At 42.9% G+C, this 21,545-nt stretch overlaps 1 protein-coding gene across 6 annotated transcripts in view; it reads right to left on the reverse strand.

Moving 5' to 3' along the window:
• The window catches only part of VIRMA (vir like m6A methyltransferase associated), a 73,182-nt gene that overhangs the window by 47,585 nt on the left and 4,052 nt on the right, over positions 1-21,545 (reverse strand). For 3 of the 6 annotated variants that reach the window (XR_011389238.1, XM_008255752.4, XM_002710693.5), the window contains exons 2-3: positions 11,820-11,935; positions 613-699 (exon numbers count right to left, since the gene is read on the reverse strand). Coding sequence is in view for 2 of the 6 variants with exons in the window: in XM_008255752.4 (XP_008253974.1) it covers positions 613-699; positions 11,820-11,935 (203 nt within the window). In the remaining 4 variants the exon portion in view is untranslated. Of the gene's footprint in view, positions 1-612; positions 700-11,819; positions 11,936-12,173; positions 12,261-21,545 lie in introns of all 6 variants that reach the window. The other 3 variants (XM_070075317.1, XM_070075315.1, XM_070075314.1) reach the window with 2 other exon arrangements.

Consider the following 21,545-nt stretch of genomic DNA (forward strand, 5'->3'; position numbering starts at 1 on the left):
TCCACTGCTTTTCCAGCTGCATTGGCAGGGAGCTGGATCAGAAGTGGAACAGCTGGGACTTGGCAGGCAGTGGCTTACCTCACTACAACACCAGCCCCTAAATTTTTTGTAAATGCATTCTAAGTAAATTCATTTAATAGTCAATTTGTTTGCACACATTACAACAACCAGTTCTAACAATAACTAGGATGTATTAAGTAATCCAAAATGAGTCTATTAACAAATGTCTCATTTTTACAACGTGACTATGGAGTTTTAAATTGTGCAATTGTGTGGAGTAAGAACATATAAAATATTACCTCGATATATATGTATGATTTTTTTTAAGAATCAAAAAGCAATCTAAGAAAATTAGGTTATTATCAAATTATATGAATCACATGCATAAAAAATGCAAATAAAATATGGCTAATATCTAAGACACTTGAAATTTTATTTTGTGAATAAATTCAACATCCCCTTATAAGTTTGACATTTCTTTAATACTGCCAATTAAATCTTTCATTCTTGAGTCTATCTAGTGGTAGAACAGACATCTAAATTAAAAAAAAAAAACCACTTTGCTTATTAATTTAAGAGCTACTGGTGAAAATCACATAGCAAAGTACATACCTTCCCAACCTATCGAAAACAGGGGCACTTGGCTTGCTTACATTGTTGAAGAATAAGTCTAACTGAAATGTGTGTGGAGATGTTTCCCTGTGAATGAAACAACATGGAAATGTCAGCCTTCATAACAATTAGTTCCTATATTACAACAAAACAACTAGTCAGTTCAAAATTAAGAGCAGTTCTAGGAGTAGGATACAATACTCCTATAATTTAAATAACAAAAGATACATTTTATGTAATTTTACTACATCCAATTCTCAAGTAGCCAAATGTTCAGATTTAAGTATTACTGAAAATAAGATTTTAATCAAGTACATTCACCTGCTGTATCTTTAAATATTTAAATTTTTTTTTATTTTTATTTATTTTTTTTTTTTTAATTTTTGACAGGCAGAGTGGACAGTGAGAGAGAGAGACAGAGAGAGAAAGGTCTTCCTTTGCCGTTGGTTCACCCTCCAATGGCCGCCGCTGCAGCCGGCGCACCGCGCTGATCCGATGGCAGGAGCCAGGATCCAGGTGCTTTTCCTGGTCTCCCATGGGGTGCAGGGCCCAAGCATCTGGGCCATCCTCCACTGCACTCCCTGGCCATAGCAGAGAGCTGGCCTGGAAGAGGGGCAACCGGGACAGAATCCGGCGCCCTGACCGGGACTAGAACCCGGTGTGCCGGCGCCGCAAGGTGGAGGATTAGCCTATTGAGCCACGGCGCCGGCTTAAATATTTAAATTTTTAAATGTATTTTAAAGGGAAATTGTTCTGAAATCTAATTCTAATTGTGCAATTCTTATACATCACTGTCTCATTAGAAAAAAGAATCAAGAGTTAACTAATTTCAAATTGTATTATCATTATAATTTTACTTCAACTTAACCCACATTAATAAGACCATAAAAATAATTTTAGTGGAAGACCCCCAAATTGAAATCTTCATAGAAACAATTTACATAAATATTTTTGTAGAGCATATAGTCACAATCAAGGCAATTTAATTTGCATTAGACTGAAATCTTCTTACACTTGCTGTAAAGATACTACATTGGGGCCAGTGTTGTGGTGTAGGGGGTAAAGCTGCTGCCTGCTACACTGCCATCTTGGGTTCCTGTCTTGGCTACTCCACTTCTGATCCAGCAAAAGACAGTTCAAGTTTTTGGGCCCCTGCAACCATCAAGAGAGACCTGGATGAAAGATCATTCTGTCTCTCCTTCTCAGCCTATAACTGTGACTTTCAAATAAATAAACCAACCTTAAAAAAAAAAAGTATTGTATTATCACACCCTTGGTTGAAATTCCTTATGCACAACTAAAATCTTGATTTTAAATATCACAAGCTTTTTGTTGTTCATTTACATAAAAACCCAAATAGTAAAAAAATATATATATAATGTCCAGAGATCTATCAAAGAGATCCCCTCACGCACACCTAGTTGAAGTATAAATAGGTTCAAGAATTCTTGGCCAGCACCTTGACTCAATAGGCTAATCCTCCGCCTGCAGCGCCGGCACACAGGGTTCTAGTCCCGGTTGGGGCGCCGGATTCTGTCCTGGTTGCTCCTCTTTCAGACCAGCTCTCTGCTGTGGCCCAGGAGTGCAGTGGAGGATGGCCCAAGTGCTTGGGCCCTGCACCCGCATGGGAGACCAGGATAAGTACCTGGCTCCTGCCATCGGATCAGCACGGTGCGCCAGCTGCAGCGGCCACTGGGGGGGTGAACCAACGGAAAAGGAAGACCTTTCTCTCTGTCTCTCTCTCTCACTGTCCACTCTGCCTGTCAAAAAAAAAAGAATTCCAGGCCGGCGGAGCGGCTCACTTGGCTAATCCTCCACCTGCGGCGCTGGCACCCTGGGGTTCTAGTCCCAGTCGCTCCTCTTCCAGTCCAGCTCTCTGCTGTGGCCCAGGAAGGCAGCAGAGGATGGCCCAAGTGTTTGGGTCCTGCACCTGCATGGGACACCAAGAAGAAGCACCTGGCTCCTGGCTTTGGATCATTATAGCAGCCATTTGGGGGGTGAACCAACGGAAGTAAGACCTTTCTCTCTGTTTCTAACTCTGCCTGTCTCAAAAAAAAAACAACAAAAAAGAGAATTCTGAAAGGTAACATGGCAATACAATTCAGAAAGCTGAGAAAATGTTCACACATTTGATCCAGTTTTTCTAGGAAGTGTTTCTATCAAAATACTGATAATGCAAAAACAGATATTTGTTTTCAAAAGGACATTCATCATACTATGAAAATTAAAAATTAAAATTAAATAAGATAATCATCAGATAAATTACAGCACACTCATTAAACTATGCAGCTACTCAAAATCATATATGCAAATAATATTCAGTCATGTGAAAGCACTCTTCATATAATATTAAATGAGAAGCTTTGCCTGTGGTGCAGTGGGTTAAGCCCTGCAATACTGGCATCCCATTTCAGAGTGCGGGTGCCGAGTCCCAGCTAATCCACGTACCATCCAGTTCCCTGCTAATGCACCTGGGAAAGCAACAAATAATGGCCCAAATGTTTGGGCCCTGCCACCCATTTGGGAGACTCAGATGGAGTTCCTGGCTCCTAGCTTCAGCCTGGCTATTACAGGCATTTGTGGAGTTGAATTAGCAGATGGAAGATCTGTCTCTTCCTCTCTCTCGGTATCACTTTGCCTTTCAAATAAATACATCTTTTAAAAATGTTAATTGAGGGGCTGGCACTGTGGCACAGTAAGTTAATCCTCTGCCTGCAGTGCCGGCATCCCATATGGTCGCCGATTCTAGACCCGGCTGCTCCACTTCCAATCCAGCTCTCTGCTGTGGCCTGGGAAAGCAGTAGCACTTGGGCCCCTGCAACCACATGGGAGACCCAGAGGAAGCTCCTAGCTCCTGGCTCCTGACTCCCAGCTTCTGGCTTTGAATCAGCTCAGCTCTGGCTGTCGCAGCCAACTGGGGAGTGAACCAGCGGATGGAAGACCTTTCTCTCTCTCCCTCTCACTGTCTATAACTCTACCTCTCAAATAAAAATAAAAATCTTTAATAAAAAAATGTGAAATGAAACAAAGGAATATACATAAAAATATATATATACAGTAAGATCAGATTAGCAATATGCATTTACCTTACCTGAACCATATGTGCCTAAAAAGTATCTCTCTGCCACCTGCCCTTCTTCAAATTAGACCCTGGCCTCAAATATCTCAAGGGAAACAAAGGTTGGACTGGGAGTGAGAAAGAGCTGAAGTATAATTTTTTTTTACTTAACATCCCCCAAAAACTCAGTTCTTAGTCACTGAAAAACAAGGTAGAGACAGACATTTGGCACAGAGGTTTAAGATGTCACTTGGGATTCCATATACCATATTAGAGTGCTTAGAATCAAATCCTGACTCCACTTCTGATTCCAGCTTCCTGCTAAGTGCACCCTGGGAGGCAGCAGCTCAAGTACTTAGGTCCCTACTATAACATGTAAGACCTGGATTGAGTTACAGGCTCCTCATTTCCATCTGGTCTAGCCCTAGCTACTGCAGTAATTTGGGGAGATGGAAGATTTCTCTCTCTCTGAGTCTCTGTCTTATTTTTTTATGAAAAGAAACAAAAATTAAGAATAAAAAAAAAGAATCAAATGTAATTCAATTGCATTACAGACTCTTATCTTACATCCTGGTGACTCTACAAAAAAAAAAAAAATCTATGCTCACAAAAGACACCACATTTAGGGATCGGCACTATGGCATAGTAGGATAAGTCTCCACTTGCAGTGCCAGCATCCCATAGGGATACCAGTTCATGTCCCAGCTGTTCCTCTTCAAATTCTGCTCTCTGCTAAAGCCTGGGAAAGCAGTAGAAGATGGCCCAAGTGCTTGGGCCCTTACCCACGTGAGAGACCAGGGAGAAGCTCCTGCCTCCTAGCTTCAGATCAGTTCAGCTCTGGCCATCACAGCCATTTGAGGAGTGAACCAGCAGATGGAAGAACTCTCTCTCTGTCTCTGTCTGTAACTCTACCTCTCAAATAAAGAAATGAATCTTTAAAAAAAAATATATATACCACATTTATAAAACATAGTAACAAGATATACATAAAACATGAAAATATATATAAACACAATTTTTTTAAAAGATTTATTTATTTATTTGAAAGCCAGAGTTACACAGAGAGAGAAGGAGAGGCAGAGAGATACAGAGAGAGAGAGAGAGAGAGAAAGAGTGAGGTCTCCATCCACTGGTTCACTCCCCCAAATAACCACAATGGCCAGAGCTGAGCTGATCCAAAGACAAGAGCTAGGAGCTTCCTCCGGGTCTCCCAGACCGGTGCAGGGGCCCAAGGACCAGGGCCATCCTCTACTGCTCTCCCAGGCCACAGCAGAGAGCTGGATCGGAAGTAGAACACCCAGGACTCGAATTGGCGCTCATATGGGATGCCGGCACTGCAGGCAGCGGCCTCACTCACTACGCCACAGCGTCAGCCCCTAAACATACATATTTTTAAAAAACTGTATCAAATGCTGTTAGGATTCTCTCATGATGGAGGGATTACAAGGATTTTAATTTTTTTTCCCCCTTCAAATCAGTTTTAGTCTCTGAAGGGACAGAACACCAAAGTTTATCTATGCATTTCTGAATTTTATAGTGAAGAAAAAATGCTATTGGAAAGAACAATAATAATTCAAAAAGTTCATAGAAAGGTGGAATTTAAAGATAAATTCTATTTTGGTGCAAAGAAATTAGAAATACATGCATAGTCTTTCCATAATACACATTTTTAATATTTATTTATTCATTTATTTATCTGAGAGGCAGAGTTACAGACAGGGGGAGAAACAGAGAGAGGTCTTCCATCTGCTGCTTCACTGCCCTAATAGCTGCAACAGCCAGAGCTGGGCCTATGCGAAGCAAGGCGCTTTTTCTAGGTCTCCCATGTGGGTGCAGCAGCCCAAGCACTTGGGCCATCTTCCAATGCTTTCCCAGGCTATTAGCAGAGAACTGGATAAGAAGCGAAGCATCCACAACACAAACCAGCGCCCATATGGGGTGCCGGTGCCGCAAGCAGAGGCCTAACCTACTACACCAAAATGACAGCTCCTGTTTTTTTGTTTTTACAGATTTGTTTTCATTTATTTGAAAGATTTAGTGACGGAGAGGGAGAAAGAGAAATGGAAAGAGACACAGAGAAAGAGAACCTTCCATTCGCTGGTTCACTCTCCAACTGTTGCAATGGCCAGGGCTAGACCAGGCCGAGGCCAGGAGCCAAAAGCTTCTTCTGGGTCTCTCACATGGGTGGCAAGGGCCCAAGTACTTGGGTCATCTTCACTGCTTTCTCAGGCACATTAGCAGAGAGCTGGATCAGAAGTGGACCAGCTGGGGTTCACAGCGCTCCAATATGGGATGCCAACATTGAGGCAGAAGTTTAACTCACAGACCACAATACCAGTCCCCAAAATATACAATTTCCATGAAATTCTTGAAGGCCCCTCATACACTACACAGTGTTATTTGTCTGTAACAGAACTTCCTACTGTGAGAGTCCAGGCTTCCTGACTCTTGTATTTTATTTTATTGTCCCATGTTAATTGTGTGTGCGTGTTTTTAAGATACAAAAAGACTTTTTTAAAGATTTACTTATTTATTTTGAAAGTCAGAGTTACAGGGAGAGAGGAAGAGACATAGAGACAGATCTTCCATCCACTGGTTCATACCCCAGATAGCCACAATTGCCAGTACTGGGCCAGGCCAAAGCCAGGCACCAGGAGCTTCATCCAAGTCTCACACATGAGTGGCAGGGGCCCAAACACTTGGGTCATCCTCTGCTGCTTTTCCAAAGCCATCAGCAGGGATCTGGATCAGAAGCGGAGCATCTAGGACACAAACCAGCGCCCATATGAGATGCCAGGATCGCAGGCGGCAGCTTTACCTGCTATGCTGGCCCCATTAAAAATGTGTTGTTTCTAATGCTTTCTTATTTAGAGTTATTATAAAATGAACATCCGGAGCAGCGCTGTGGCACTGCAGGTAAAGCCACTGTCTGCAATGCCAGTATCCCATTTGGGTACCAGAGTCCTAGCTGTTCCACCTTTTTTTTTTTTTAAAGATTTATTTATTTATTTGAAAGTCAAAGTTACACAGAGAGAGGAGAGGCAGAGAGAGAGAGAGGTCTCCCATCCGCTGATTCACTCCCCAGTTGGCCACAACGGCCAGAGCTACACCGATCCGAAGCCAGGAGCCAGGAGCTTCTTCCGGGTCTCCCACATGAGTGCAGGGGCCCAAGGACTTGGGCCATCTTTCTACTGCTTTCTCAGGCCATAGCAGAGAGCTGGATCGGAAGTGGAGCAGCCAGGACTCGAACAGGCGTCCACATGGGATGCCAGCACTAAAAGTGGCAGCCTTACCCACTATGCCACAGTGCCAGCCCCCCTGCTGCTCCCCTTTCAATCTAGCTCCCTAATGTACCTGGGAAAGCAGTGGAATATGGCCAAAGTACCTGGGCCCTTGCATCCACGTGGGAGACCCGGAAGAAGCTCCCAGCTCCTGGCTTCAGTCTGGCCCAACCCAAGTCATTGCCGCAATTTGAGTAGTGAACTAGCAGTCTAAAGATCCCCCTCTCTGTCTGTCTCTCTTAATCTCTCTGTAACTGTGCCTTTCAAATAAATTAAATAAATCTTTAAAGAAAAATGAACATCCACTTATCCCAACCTAAGAAAAAGGAAGAGATAAGATGAGGGAAAACGTAACAAACAGGCCTACTTGGTAAAGCTAATGGCAGAGATCCACTTTGCCTACAGTGATAGCCTGGAAGATAACCTCCAATGACCCATACTTCCATATACTTACACTGTGTAGTCCCCACCCACACTGCACCAGCAGACTATGCAACTAAAAAAACATGATAAAAGCAACAAGTTATGACTTCCATTATTAAGTTATAAAATACCAAGGCTTCTATCCTAGACACGCTCTCTCACCCACGGATCACTCACTCTAGAGGAATACGTGTTAAGACAAAAGTAATCACATGGAGAGGATCTCCTGGCAAGGAACTGAAGCATCCTACCAGAAGCCACAGGAGTGAGCTTCCAGGCAAATTCTCCAGCCCCACTCAAATCTGAAATCACTGCCTTGGCCTATATCTTGACAACAACCTCGTGAGAGAACCTGAGTGGGCTAAGCCACTACCAGTTTACTGACCCACCAAAACAACGTAAGACAATAAATACTTAACTATTTTAAGCTGATAAATTTACTGTAATTGGTCATGGAAAAACAAACAACTAATAGTCCTTTCTTGACCAATAGCAGTCTAAATAGAGAAGACTGTTAGGAGACAGCACTGTGGCACAACAGGTTAAGCCACCACCTGCACCGTAGGTACCCCCTACAGGAGTCAGTTCCAGACCCAGCTACTCCACTTCCAATCCAGCTCCCTGCTAAAGTGCCTGGGAAAGCAAAAGATGGTTTAAGTACTTGGGCACCTACCACCCTCATGGGAGACCAAGATGGAGTTCGTGGCTCCTGGTTTCAGCCTGGCCTGGCCCAGACCTGACTGCTACAGCCATTTAGGGAGTGATTCAGTGGATAAAATGATCAATTAATCTCGCTCTCTCTCTCTCTCTCAAATAAAAAAATAAATAAACCTTAAAAAACTATTAGATATACTAGCATCACCCTATCTTTTCCACTGTATATACACTTCCCTTTATAGAAAACATAGGGGGCCGGCGCTGTGGTGTAGTAGGTTAAGCCTCTGCCTGCAGCCCCAGCATCCCATATGGGAGCCAGTTCGAGTCCCAGCTGCTCCACTTCCAATCCAGCTCCCTGCTAATGCTCCTGAGAAAGCAGAGGACAGTCCAAGTGCTTGGCCCCTGGATCTGCATGAGAGACCCAGATGCAGCCATTTGGGGAGTGAACCAGCAGATAGAAGAGAAAGACGGACGGACGGACGGACGGATGGACGGACGGAAGGAAGGAAGGAAGGCAGGCAAGAAAGCAAGAAGGAAGGAAGAAAGGAAGGAAAGCAAGAAAGAAAAGGAAGATTGGGGCCAGCATTGTGGCATAGCACATAAAGCCACCATCTGCAATGCTAGCATCCCATATGGGTTCTGGTTGGAGTCCCAGCTGTTCCAATTATGATCAAACTCCCTGCTAAGAGGCCTGGGAAAGCATAGGAAGATGGCCCAAACGCTTAGGCCCCTGTACCCACATGGGAGACCCATGGCTCATGGGTTCAGCCTGGCCCAGCTGTGGCCGTTATGCCATTTGAGGAGTGAAAGAGCAGACAGAAGACTTCTGTCTCTCTTCCTCTCTAACTGACTTTCAAATAAACAATAAATCTTTTAAAAGAATAGACAGGAAGAAATCTATGGGAAAATACGCATGTTAGAAATCGGGCACATTCCAGGTGGTATGGCTGTAGACAAAAATATACATTCTAATTCTTAAACATGGAAAAAAAGTATGAAGTCAATAACAGTGAATGCTTATTATAAATATTTACATTCTTATTGTTTTGTATGTTTTAATTTTTGAAGGGTATATTTTGAATGGTATATTTATAAATACCCAACTACTTTTCACAATTATGAAATGAGCTCGTAACTTGGGGCCCACTTACCACAAAATAGCAGGTTTAACTTTTACATAATAGAAATTCAGTTATCCATAGCATGTATAGAATGAAATATGGTATTAATACATAAGATTAATACCTAGGCTATATGTTTCAAACTTACATAAAAGATATTACATACATTCATGTTTACACAAAGTGGGGCTTGTATTTCTAGCCCATGTAATTAAAATCATCAAATAATTATTCATGTTAACAACAAATAGCAAATTCCTGCTTTATGTTAGGTGTTAAAGTTATCTACACTAAGGCCGGCACCGCGGCTCACTAGGCTAATCCTCCGCCTACGGCGCTGGCACACTGGGTTCTAGTCCCCATCGGGGTGCCGGATTCTGTCCCGGTTGCTCCTCTTTCAGACCAGCTCTCTGCTGTGGCCAGGGAGTGCAGTGGAGGATGGCCCAAATGCTTGGGCCCTGCACCCGCATGGGAGACCAGGAGAAGCACCTGGCTCCTGCCTTCGGATCAGCGCGGTGCGCTGGCTGCAGTGCACCGGCCGCAGCAGCCATTGGAGGGTGAACCAACGGCAAAGGAAGACCTTTCTCTCTCTCTCTCTCTCTCTCACTGTCCACTCTGCCTGTCAAAAAAAAAAAAAAAAAAAAAAAAAAAAGTTATCTACACTAAAAAAAAAAAAAAAGGCTGGCGCCGTGGCTCATTTGGCTAATCCTCCACCTGTGGCACCAGCACACCAGGTTCTAGTCCCAGTTGGGGCGCTGGTTCTGTCCCGGTTGCTCCTCTTCAGTCCAGCTCTCTGCTGTGGCTCGGGAAGGCAGTGGAGGATGGCCCAAGTCCTTGGGCCCTGCACCCACATGGGAGACCAGGAGGAAGCACCTTGCTCCTGATCGGCGCAGCATGCAGGACGTAACAGCCATTTGGGGGGTGAACCAGTGGAAAAGGAAGACCTTTCTCTCTCTCTCTCTCTCTCACTGTCTAACTCTGCCTGTCCAAAAAAGAAAAAAAGAAAAACGTTATCTACACTTTCGTATCAGGGATTATTTGTTACATTCTATTTCCCACAGAACCTTAAAAAGAGAAAGCATCAAATAATTACTTGCTAATCACAAGTAATGGCAAACTTGAGGCCATTCATACAAAGACATGTGTCAGGCAAGAAGTCATGAAAACAGATAAAATAACATAATAAAAAAGGTTGAATAATAAGAAATATATTCCTCAACATTCATTCATATATATTTTCAAGGGGCAAAATAAGGCTTAAACTACTTTAAACTACTTAAATCTACTTTAGTAACCCACCCCATAATATTTTGGAAAATGGAAACTTATTTTCAACATGTTTTTTAAAACAGAATTAAAAAGAAAACTTTACTTAAGTACTTAGGTCAAACAATTTACTCTTTTGAAGTTTATGAATATATATGAATTTTATGGAAAACCTATAGTTAATTACAATGCAGCACAACCATAACTGAATAAAGTTTTAGGGTTTTACTACTTACAAAATATTACCTTAAATTTTCACTTTTAAGAATTTCTTTTTTTTTTTTTTTTTTTTTGACAGAATTAGACAAAGAGAGACAGAAAGGTCTTCCTTCCATTGTTGGTTCACCCCCCAAATGGCTGCCACCGCCGGCGCACTGTGCCGATCCAAAGCCAGGAGCCAGGTGCTTCCTCCTGGTCTCCCATGTAGGTGCAAGGCCCAAGCACTTGGGCCATCCTCCACTGCCTTCCCGGGCCACAGTAGAGAGCTGGACTGGAAGAGGAGCAGCTGGGACTAGAACCTGGCGCCCATATGGGATGCCAGCGCCCATATGGGATGCCAGCGCCACAGGCGGATTAACCAAGTGAGCCATAGTGCCAGCCCCATTAAAAATATGTTTCTAAGACAATCTTTGGTCAAGAAAAAAACTTTTAAAAACAGAGTTGCCGGCGCCGCGGCTCACTAGGCTAATCCTCCGCCTAGCGGCACCGGCACACCGGGTTCTAGTCCCGGTCGGGGCGCCGGATTCTGTCCCGGTTGCCCCTCTTCCAGGCCAGCTCTCTGCTGTGGCCAGGGAGTGCAGTGGAGGATGGCCCAGGTGCTTGGGCCCTGCACCCCATGGGAGACCAGGAAAAGCACCTGGCTCCTGGCTCCTGCCATCGGATCAGCGCGGTGCGCCGGCTGCAGCGCGCCGGCCGCGGCGGCCATTGGAGGGTGAACCAACGGCAAAGGAAGACCTTTCTCTCTGTCTCTCTCTCTCACTGTCCACTCTGCCTGTCAAAACAAAAAACAAAAAAAAAACAAAAAAAAAAAAACCAGAGTAGAGTTGAGGGGGAAACATTTGGTATAGCAGTTAAGATACCACTAGGGATATCCTCATCCCATTTAAGAGTACCTGTGTTCAAGTCCTGGCTCTGCTCCCAATCCAGGTTCCCGCTTATGTGCACCCTGGAAAGCAGCACAGGACAGCCCAAGTACTTGGTTCTCTGCCACTCATATGGGAGACCTAGACTGTTTCTGCATTCCAGGTTCTGCCTGGCCCAACCCTAGCTGTTGCTGGTATTTGGGAATGAACCAGCAAATGGACATTTATTCTCTCTCTCTCTCTGCATATGTATATGTGTATCTCCCTTTCAAATAAAAATAAGCTTTTTTTTTTTTGAACAAAAAGAGAGCTGACTTACCCATATGCTCTATTGTCAGGCAGGCTGCTATGGGCTCTTACTCCTGGGGGTATGACTCGGACTTCATTGATATAAACCACACATGGAAAACGAACCACATCTATATGAGAACTTTGCTTTAAAAAAAGAGGAGAGGGGACATACTGTAAGCAAAACACTTTCTCAATTCAAAATGTATTCATATTTAATTTTTTGCAGAATGTCAAAATAACCTTAAAACAAATGCTGTCTCATAATTATAGTGTTATATCATTTACAATGCTGCATAAGCCAATTTTTTAAATAGATGATAAAAAAATGCACTTAGTTAAGCCTCTCAATTAGTGTAACATTTTCTGCAGTGTATTTATCTACCTGCTGATGTTTTGCTTAGATCAATATGGAGCCACACTTCTTTATCTGAACTCTCTGGAACCAGTTGCGTTTTCAAAATGGTGTTTCCTAAAGTTTTGGGAAGTTAATGATACGAATACTCCATATTACTTAAGACCCCAAATAGCCTCTAGGACAATATGTTAGTCTCAAAACATTATTATTTCCATAGCTACATGTATCAACATTCACTAAATAAGAATTATAACTAACATTATGTCAGTTCAGTTCAGATGCACAGCCATATGAATTCCAGGCAGATTTTTTTTGTCATCTTAAAATTTCTGGAATTGTAGAGAAGAGATTGCAGACCTGTACTGATTAGTTTACTTTGCTCAGCTTATATCTACCAATACCAAGAGATTTTGGAAATCATTTAGGTATATGAATAGTGAAGAAAATCGCCCTGAAATTCAATAAATCCACAAACCAAGAATTTATAATAATAAAAGAAATGGACAGCATAAATTCCATTTAAAACAAACTATAAGATTCATCTGACATAGTTAGACAAATGTAGTTCTTGGGGTCAACAATAAAAAAAATTTTCCACATCATTTTTGGACTATTTTATTTTACAGTTCAGCTACTGAACTTCACTTTACCTAGTGGTCAAAATTAATCATGAGAACAGTCCACACTATTACATCTAGAAAGACCAGTTTTCTCCTTAAGCGGTCAGGAATATCATGTTTATCAACAGACCAAAAGAACAGTATGTTCAAGTTAGTCCTTCTCAAAATGTGACTGGGGATGACTTTCTAAATCTTACATTTTAAGCCTGGAGATTATACTTAAATATAAAGGTATAAAAATCTTAAAACCTTTTCTGTTCAAATGTACTTAATTTCTCAAAGATAAAAAATAAACAGGACATGGGGCCAGCACTGTGGCATAGTGGGTAAAGCCGCCCCTGTAGCGCTGGCATCCCGTAGGGGAACCGGTTGAGTCCTGGCTGTTCCTCTTCTGATCCAGCTCTCTGCTATGGCCTGGGAAAGCAGTGGAAGATGGCCCAAGTGCTTGGGCCCCTGCACCCATGTGGGAGACCCCAAAGAAGCTCCTGGTTCCTGGCTTCAGATCAGCCCAGCTCTGGCCGTTACAGCTACTTGGGGTGTGAACTAATGATGGAAGACCTCTCTTTGTCTTTCTCTTTCTTCCTGTCTCTACCTCTCCCTTTCTCTCTCTCTGCCTCTCTGTAATTCTGCCTTTCAAATAAATAAATAAATCATAAAATTAATAAATAAACAGGACAAGTACAAGTAAGGCTGACTGCTAGCTGTCCTCTAATAGCCATTTTCCTCTTTTACAGAAGTTTTGGCTGGGCAAATCTGAACTAGTCACTCCCCAAGAGCCAGTGGGAAATTTGATTACCAAATACTTATCAATGGGATGGAAATGTAAATATGTAGGCAACTCTAGGTCACGCCCTTAAAGCAAGAGTAGGAAACCTTTCTTCTGCCAAGGGCCACTGCATATTTATAACATCATTCATTAGCCATACAAAATTATCAGCTTAAAAATCATCCAGCTATAGATTTGAATTTTGAGGCCCATCTGTAGCTGCCTTGGAAGGGCCAGACCAAATACTTCACCCCAGGCTAGACATTCCCCACGCCTGCCTTGAAGGAAAGGGTCAATCTCCAGACCCCTCTTCTGCTTTTTCCAACACTCTGCTGACTTTCTAGACCTTAGGTATCATGGTGAGCTATCAAGGACAATGCGGTCAACACCCTAAGGATGGCAGAGGAATAACACTGTAAAGAGCCTCAATTCTTAACATTGCAGAGCTTCCAATAATAGCCCTAAATATTGTTCTTTATTTTTAATTGACAAATAACAATTGCACATATTACAGGGAACAATCTGATAATTCAAAACATACATACAATATGCAATGAGCCAATCAGATTAGCATTTCTTTTTTTATTAAGATTGTATTTATTTGAGAGGTAGAATTATAGACAGTGAGAGGGAGAGACAGAAAGAAAGGTCTTCCTTCCATCGTTTCACTCCCCAAATGGCCACAACACCAGAGCTGCGCCGATCCGAAGCCAGGAGCCAGGTGCTTCTTCCCAGTCTCCCATGTGGGTGCAGGGGCCCAAGCATTTGGGCCATCTTCTACTGCTTTCCCAGGCCATAGCAGAGAGCTGGATTAGAAGAAGGACAGCTGGGACTAGAACCACTGGAATGCCAGTGCCGCAGGCAAAGGATTAATCTACTTCGCCACTGCACCGGCCCCCAGATTAGCATTTCTATCTCCTTAAACATTTTTCATTTCAGGGCTGGCACTATGGTATAGCGGGTAAAGCCACTGGCTGCAGTGCCAGCATCCCATGTGGGTGCCAGTTCAAGTCCTGGCTGCACTACTTCCAATCCAGATCCCTGCTATATCCTGGGAAAGCAGCGAAGATGGCCCAGATGGCCCAAAAGCACAGCTCCTGCACCCATGTAAGAGACCTGGAAGAAGCTCCAGGCTCCTGGCTTCGGATAGGCTCAGCTCCAGCCATGGTGGTCATTTGGGGAGTGAACGAACACATGGAAGACCTCTCTGTCTCTCCCTCTCTCTAACTGTAACTCTACCTGTTAAATAAATAATCAAACATTTAAAAAGAAATTTATCATGTCTTTGTGTGGCAACCTTCTAACTCCTCTCCTAGCCCTAAATTATTTTTAAACTGATTAGTGAAAGGAAAAATACTATTTTATCTAAAGCCATAGTTATTTTGGCTTTTGTTACACCAGCTGAACCTGTGTTCTAACTATTAGAAATATACATTTATTTATGTTAGTGAAACGGTGCCATCTTATCTGAGGCGGTATCCTAGGCTCTGGCCTAGTCGCCATCTCGTACAATAAGTTCGGCCTCTCCAGAGTCCAGCCTGGCTTACGAGGAGTCAGGTAACCAAATGGCCAACCACAAGCATCAACTGTACTCCCACTCTAATGGGATTCCCTGCTCCCACTCCCTCATCCCCGCAAGGCTGTAACAAGGCCTGCTTTACCACAGGCTCTCTCTCTTCTCTCTCCCTTCAGCCTGTCAGGTTTTCCCCTCCAGTAAACCTTTTCCCTCTCCAGTGTTTGGTGTGTTTTGTGGTATTCAAAATATACAACAGCAGATTTATGTAAAAGAAATTAGTGGGGCCAGCGCTGTGGCAAAGCGGGTTAAAGCCCTGGCCTGAAGTGCTGGCATCCCATATGGGCACTGGTTCGAGTCCCAGCTGCTCTACTTCCGATCCAGCTCTCTGCTATGGCCTGAGAAAGCAGTGGAAAGATGGCCCAAGTCCTTGGGCCCCTGCACCCACGTGGGAGACCTGGAAGAAGCTCCTGACTCCTGGCTTCAGATTGGCTCAGCTCTGGCCATCTGGGGAGTGAACCAGAGGATGGAATACCTCTCTCTCTGCCTCTCTGTAGCTCTGTCTTTCAAATAAATAAATCTTTAAAAAAAATGTATTTTACCTGAAACTTTGGTGCTGTATTTTCTTACAGTAATGAATACTGGCACTTAAAAAGCCTACCCTACAGCAGTTCATTTACTCACATCCTTATGTATTCTCACTTACATGTACACAGGAACCTTAGAACAAACCTTAGAACAAATCCTCCCTCACCTTGCTCTCTACTAACAAATGGTATTAGTAGTACTTAGGGTGTACTTGCTGTGGATCTAAAAAACAGACTTAAAGGATTTACACAGCCTTTCAAAATCTAGTTTGTTTTTCAACAGAAGAGATTTTTTGATACTATGTTTACTAAATATTTATTTCTAAACATTCGTTAAATGCCTATTATGTTCCAAACATGCTAGGTTCCAAGTAAACAAAGACAAGACATAATCTACCATTCAAGGACAACCTTTTGTGGTAAACAAATAGATAAGCTGTCATGATGCAGACTCACAGGTTGCTGTGAAAATGCAGACAGTACTTACCTAAGTCTGATAACAAGCAAACATTTGGAGGTGAGGAGAGAAATAGAATGTCAGGGAAGGCTTCGCAAAAGAGCTAGCACTTGAGCAAACTGTCTTTCAGGAAAACAAGAACCAGCTGAAGGAGAGAAGCCACAAAGGGAGAAAGCATGCACACAGAGAATGCAAAGAAGAACTTAAAAAGTGAAGAAACTGCAAGCATAGTTCACCATGGCTAAGGACAAAATGAGTGAAGAAAGTAGGGCAGAGTAGTTGAACCATCAACAAAATTAGAAGTAACATTTTCATTTCCACCTAGAACCTCCTCCCTGAGCCTTAGACTGCCATATCCAACATCCCACTAATAATCTCCACTTAAATGCTCCTCAAGCACCAGACTCAACAAATCAAAGCTGAACCCTCCTATCTCAGTGACGGCACCACCATTCACACAATGCCCAAAATATTATACAGCAATAAAATCCTAACTGATTTTGTACTTCTTTCTTGCCTGCCTCCAACTCATTCTACTACTGCAAGCTGGTCTTTATAAATCTTGACTACACTGCTCCTTACTCCTGTCAAGCCAAATTCCTAGGTCTTATAAATGATCCTGGTCTCTTTATTAAATACCTCCAAACTTATATCTCTAACATACATACCACCAATGTTCTTTTTCAATTTCATGCCCTCACTCATATTGTTTCTTCTGCTTAGAACCCTCTAACGCCCTTCTGCACCAATTAATTCCCTTTAGATGTCAACTTCTCTTCAAAGCTGAGCCAGATCAAGCCTAGAGGGGTGCCTCTTCTTTGAGTGCTCAAAATTCCTTATCAAATTGAACTATAATCGCCTCTTTTAATGTTTCCCATTAGAGTACATGTTTCAAGAAGACAAGAACTAGGATGGGCACTGTGGTACAGTGGGTTAATCATTTGGGACATCCATATCCCATCAGAGTGCCTGGGATGCAGTCCCCTCTCTGCTTCTAATCCAGCTTCCTGCTAATGTGCCTGGGAGGCAATAGATGATGACACAAATACTCAGATTCCTACCACCTATTTGGGAGACCAAGATGGAATTCCTGGCTCCTAGCTTTGGCTTGGCCCAGCCTGGCTATTGTGGCTATCTGGGGAGTGAAACAGAAGACAGACGATCTCTCCCACTCTCTTGTTCTTTCAAATAAATAAATTAAAAAAAAAAAAAAAAAAAACTGGGCCAGTGCTATGGCGCAGTGGGTTAACACCCTGGCCTGAAGCACTGGCATCCCATATGGGGCTCCAGTTTGAGACCCAGCTGCTTCACTTCTGAACCAGCTCTCTGCTATGGCCTGGGAAAGCAGAAGAAGATGGCCCAAGTCCTTGGGATCCTGCACCCGCATGGGAGACCAGGAGGAGGCTCCTGGCTCCTGGCTTTGGATTGGTACGGCACAGCTCCAGCCGTTGCAGCCAACTGTTGAGTGAACCATCAGAGGGAAGACCTCTCTTTCTCTCTCTCTCTCTCTCTGTTTCTCTTCTGTGTAACTCTGACTTAAAAAAAAAAAAAAAAAAAAAAAAAACACACACACACACACACAAGCCTCAGGATTTCTGAGCCTCATGATGCCTAACATATTCATTTAATGAAGGACTTTTCATAGGCATTTAATAAAGTGACTGTGTTTTTAGAGACTTAAACTAAATTCTAAGACGACAAGTTGACAGAAGGAAATCATTGAAGACGTATAATCAGAGAAGTAACAGGAATGTGAGGGAAGAATGGTCAAATTTCACATTTATCTGCAGTTGTATGTTTGAAAGACACAGAAGGGCTGTCTCTTCCTTACTCTCCTATCCCTAGAACTATTCTCTATCCTCTTCATTAGCTATCTCACCTAGTCCTAGCACTTGCATCATCACGCCTGCAGATAAGTTCCAAAATGGTTTCCTAATGAAACTCTAAAATGAAGGAGTTTCTAGCATCAACCATTCCTCTACAACTGTTATTTTAATACAGCATTGTACTCTGGAAAGTAGTATTTTTAAAAAACCACCAAAACTGAAGATGTGTATAATAATTCAGCTTTGAGAACATTACATCACTGTAAAAAGAAATCTAAATGTTTTGTTTATAATAGCATCACCATTTAAGAAATATTACACAGCCAATAAAAAATGAATAACTAATAAAAACAGAATAACTAAGAGAAACAGGATGGCTATGGGACAAGGATAAAAGACTTTTTACCGGGCCGGCACTGTGGCTCACTCGGTAAATCCTCCTCCTGCGGCACTGGCGTCCCATATGGGCGCCGGGTTCTTGTCCTGGTTGCTCCTCTTCCAGTCCAGCTCTCTGCTGTGGCCCAAAAAGGCAGTGGAGGATGGCCCAAGTGCCTGGGCCCTGCACCCACATGGGAGACCAGGAGGAGGCATCTGGCTCCTGGCTTCAGATCGGCGCAGTGTGCTTGCTGGCCATGGCGGCCATTTGGGGGGTGAACCAACAACGGAAGGAAGACCTTTCTCTCTGTCTCTCTCTCTCTCTCACTAACTCTGCCTGTCTAATCAAAAACAAAAACAAACAAAAAAAAACTTTTTACCATATACCCTTTTGTACCTTTAGAATTTGTACCTCATATAAATATTACCTATTCAAAAAAAGAGAACATTTTTAAAAATGAAGCTTACCTTTAAATGTTATATAGGTGTATTTCTTGACTTAATAAAGATGTACAATGCATTAATAAGTGAAAAACCACGAAACAGTAATACAGTATTGGATCATTAATGTGGGTGGTGAGTATATACACTTAAAATTATAGTACTAGATTTATTAATTTAAGGAAGACTGTTAATTGTAGCTACAAAATACAAAATAAATATTGATTATAATGGGGTTGGGAGGAGAGAAAGAAAATTAATTCACTCACATCAACAGGAGTATCAAAATATAGTCTCTCCACTTATACTATATGGGATGCTGGCACTGCAGCTTGTTCTTTTCTGTATTTTCTAATTTTTCTTTTTTTTTTTTTAAGGTTTATTTATTTATTTGAAAGTCAGAGTTACACAGAGAGATAAGGAGAGGCAGAGAGAGAGAGGTCTTCCATCCACTGGTTTACTCCCTAATTAGCCACAACAGCTGGAGCTGCACCGATCCGAAGCCAGGAGTCAGGAGCCTCCTCTGGATCTTCCTACATGAATGCAGGGGCCCAAAGACCTGGGCCATCCTCCTCCACTGCTTTCCCAGGCCATAGCAGAGAGCTGGATTGGAAGTAGAGCAGCCGGGACTCGAACTGGCGCCCAATGGGATGCCGACACTGCAGGCAGCGGCTTCACCCACTACACCACAGCGCCAGCCCCTCTAATTTTTCCATAATCAAATAAATTTACTAAAATAAGACTTATCTTGAAACCTTTTAAAAAGTAGCATACAGGCCGGCGCCGCGGCTCACTAGGCTAATCCTCCGCCTAGCGGCGCCGGCACACCGGGTTCTAGTCCCGGTCGGGGCGCCGGATTCTGTCCCGGTTGCCCCTCTTCCAGGCCAGCCCTCTGCTGTGGCCAGGGAGTGCAGTGGAGGATGGCCCAGGTGCTTGGGCCCTGCACCCCATGGGAGACCAGGAAAAGCACCTGGCTCCTGGCTCCTGCCTTCGGATCAGCGCGCTGCGCCGGCCGCAGCGCGCCGGCCGCGGCGGCCATTGGAGGGTGAACCAACGGCAAAAGGAAGACCTTTCTCTCTGTCTCTCTCTCTCACTGTCCACTCTGCCTGTCAAAAAAAAAAAATAAAATAAAAAAAAAAAAAAAAAAAAAAAAGTAGCATACAAACCACAAACATAACATTTAATTCATTTACCACCACTCATACTTCTGAGTGGATTCCCATTCTAAAATTTTAGTCTGTCTTCCACAACATACTACAAATTCCTTTGATAGGCAAAGTAATTGATTTTTTTTTTTTTGTTTATTTTTGCTTGTTACTGTTCCTCCTAGAATCACACACCTTATCTATGCTTTGCATAAATCTTTAAAAATGGGGAGAGGGGCCCTGCATTGTAGCACAGTAGGCTAGGCTGCCACCTGCAATGCCAGCATCCCATATAAGGGCCAGTTCAAGTCCCAACTGTTCCTCTTCCAATCCAGCTCCCTACTAACACACTCAGGAAAGCAGCAAAAGATGAACTACTGCTTGGGCCCCTACCACCCATGTGGGAGACACAGATGGAGCTCCTGGCTCCTGGCTTCAACCTGGCCTAGCCCCAGCAGTTGCAACCATTTGGAAGTGAACAAGCAGAAGGAAGATCTCAGTGCTCTCTCTCGCTCTTTGTCTCTCTCTCTCTATGTTGTGTGTGTATGTGTGTCTGTCTGTTAACTGCCTTCCAAATAAATAAAATCTTTAAGTGTTTTTCATAAGTAATTGCAAACAGATCCCCAACTTCCCACTGGGCAAATCTATCTGGCTTCCATTAACCAAATCAAAAATGAAAATATTTTTTCCATCAAATCTACCAACAGACCTTCCTATTACTATCAATGATCCCACAAGTTCTCAAGTCTCTAAATTTCTATCCTTTTTAACTACTCTTTCTCCCTCACATGATCAGTTGCTGTCCTGTCAATTCCATATCCAAAATTTATCTTGCATGCATCCACTCCTATTTAGTCCCACTGGGATACAACATGGCACAACTTAAGATACAGGAAAATATGTACTGATGTATCTTAACCTAGCTATGCCACTCTAGCAGCTTCCTGCTAATGCATACCCAGGAGGCAGCAGGTGATGATGGCTCAAGCACTTGAGTCCCTGTCATTCATGTGAGAGCTGGACTGACTTCAGGGCTTCTGGCTTTGGCCTGGCCCAGTCCCAGCTACTGCAGGCATTTGGGGAGTGAACCAGTGAATGGGTGATCTCTGCCTTTTTGTCTGTCTCTGTGTCACTCTGCTCTTCAAATATATAAAAGTAAATAAAAATCAGTAAAATATAAACATTTGGGAAGAATTAGAAATAATCTGTTTAAGTTACCAAAGCACTATACCTGGCACAAAATAAGCACTCAACAAATGATAACAATTATTACAGCCTATCTGCTAACTCAAACTTTTGCAACCTCTACTTTCTTTGAACCAAGTTAGGTATTACTGATCAATTAATCTACCTAATAGATTTTACTATATGATTTCCCTGCAGAAAAACCACCACTTCCCACAAAATAAGGAGTCTATACTCCTTTGGTGGGACATTCAAGGAGTTCCATGATCTGTACCACCTCACATTACTACTTTAGGCTATCCTCCTGTACAACGCCTTCATTTCCTAACTACAAATGTGAAACACTTCCCCTCCTACCAAAGACCAAGTTTTTACATACGCCAAATGTCTTGGCAGTCCTTCTTTACACTCACAAATGAAGACTGACTGCAAAAAGAGCTAAATCACTAACAACAGGGGCCGGCACTGTGGCACAGTAGGTTAA

Source organism: Oryctolagus cuniculus, chromosome 6 (assembly GCF_964237555.1).
Source record: "Oryctolagus cuniculus chromosome 6, mOryCun1.1, whole genome shotgun sequence".
NCBI classification, from domain to species: Eukaryota; Metazoa; Chordata; class Mammalia; order Lagomorpha; family Leporidae; genus Oryctolagus; species Oryctolagus cuniculus.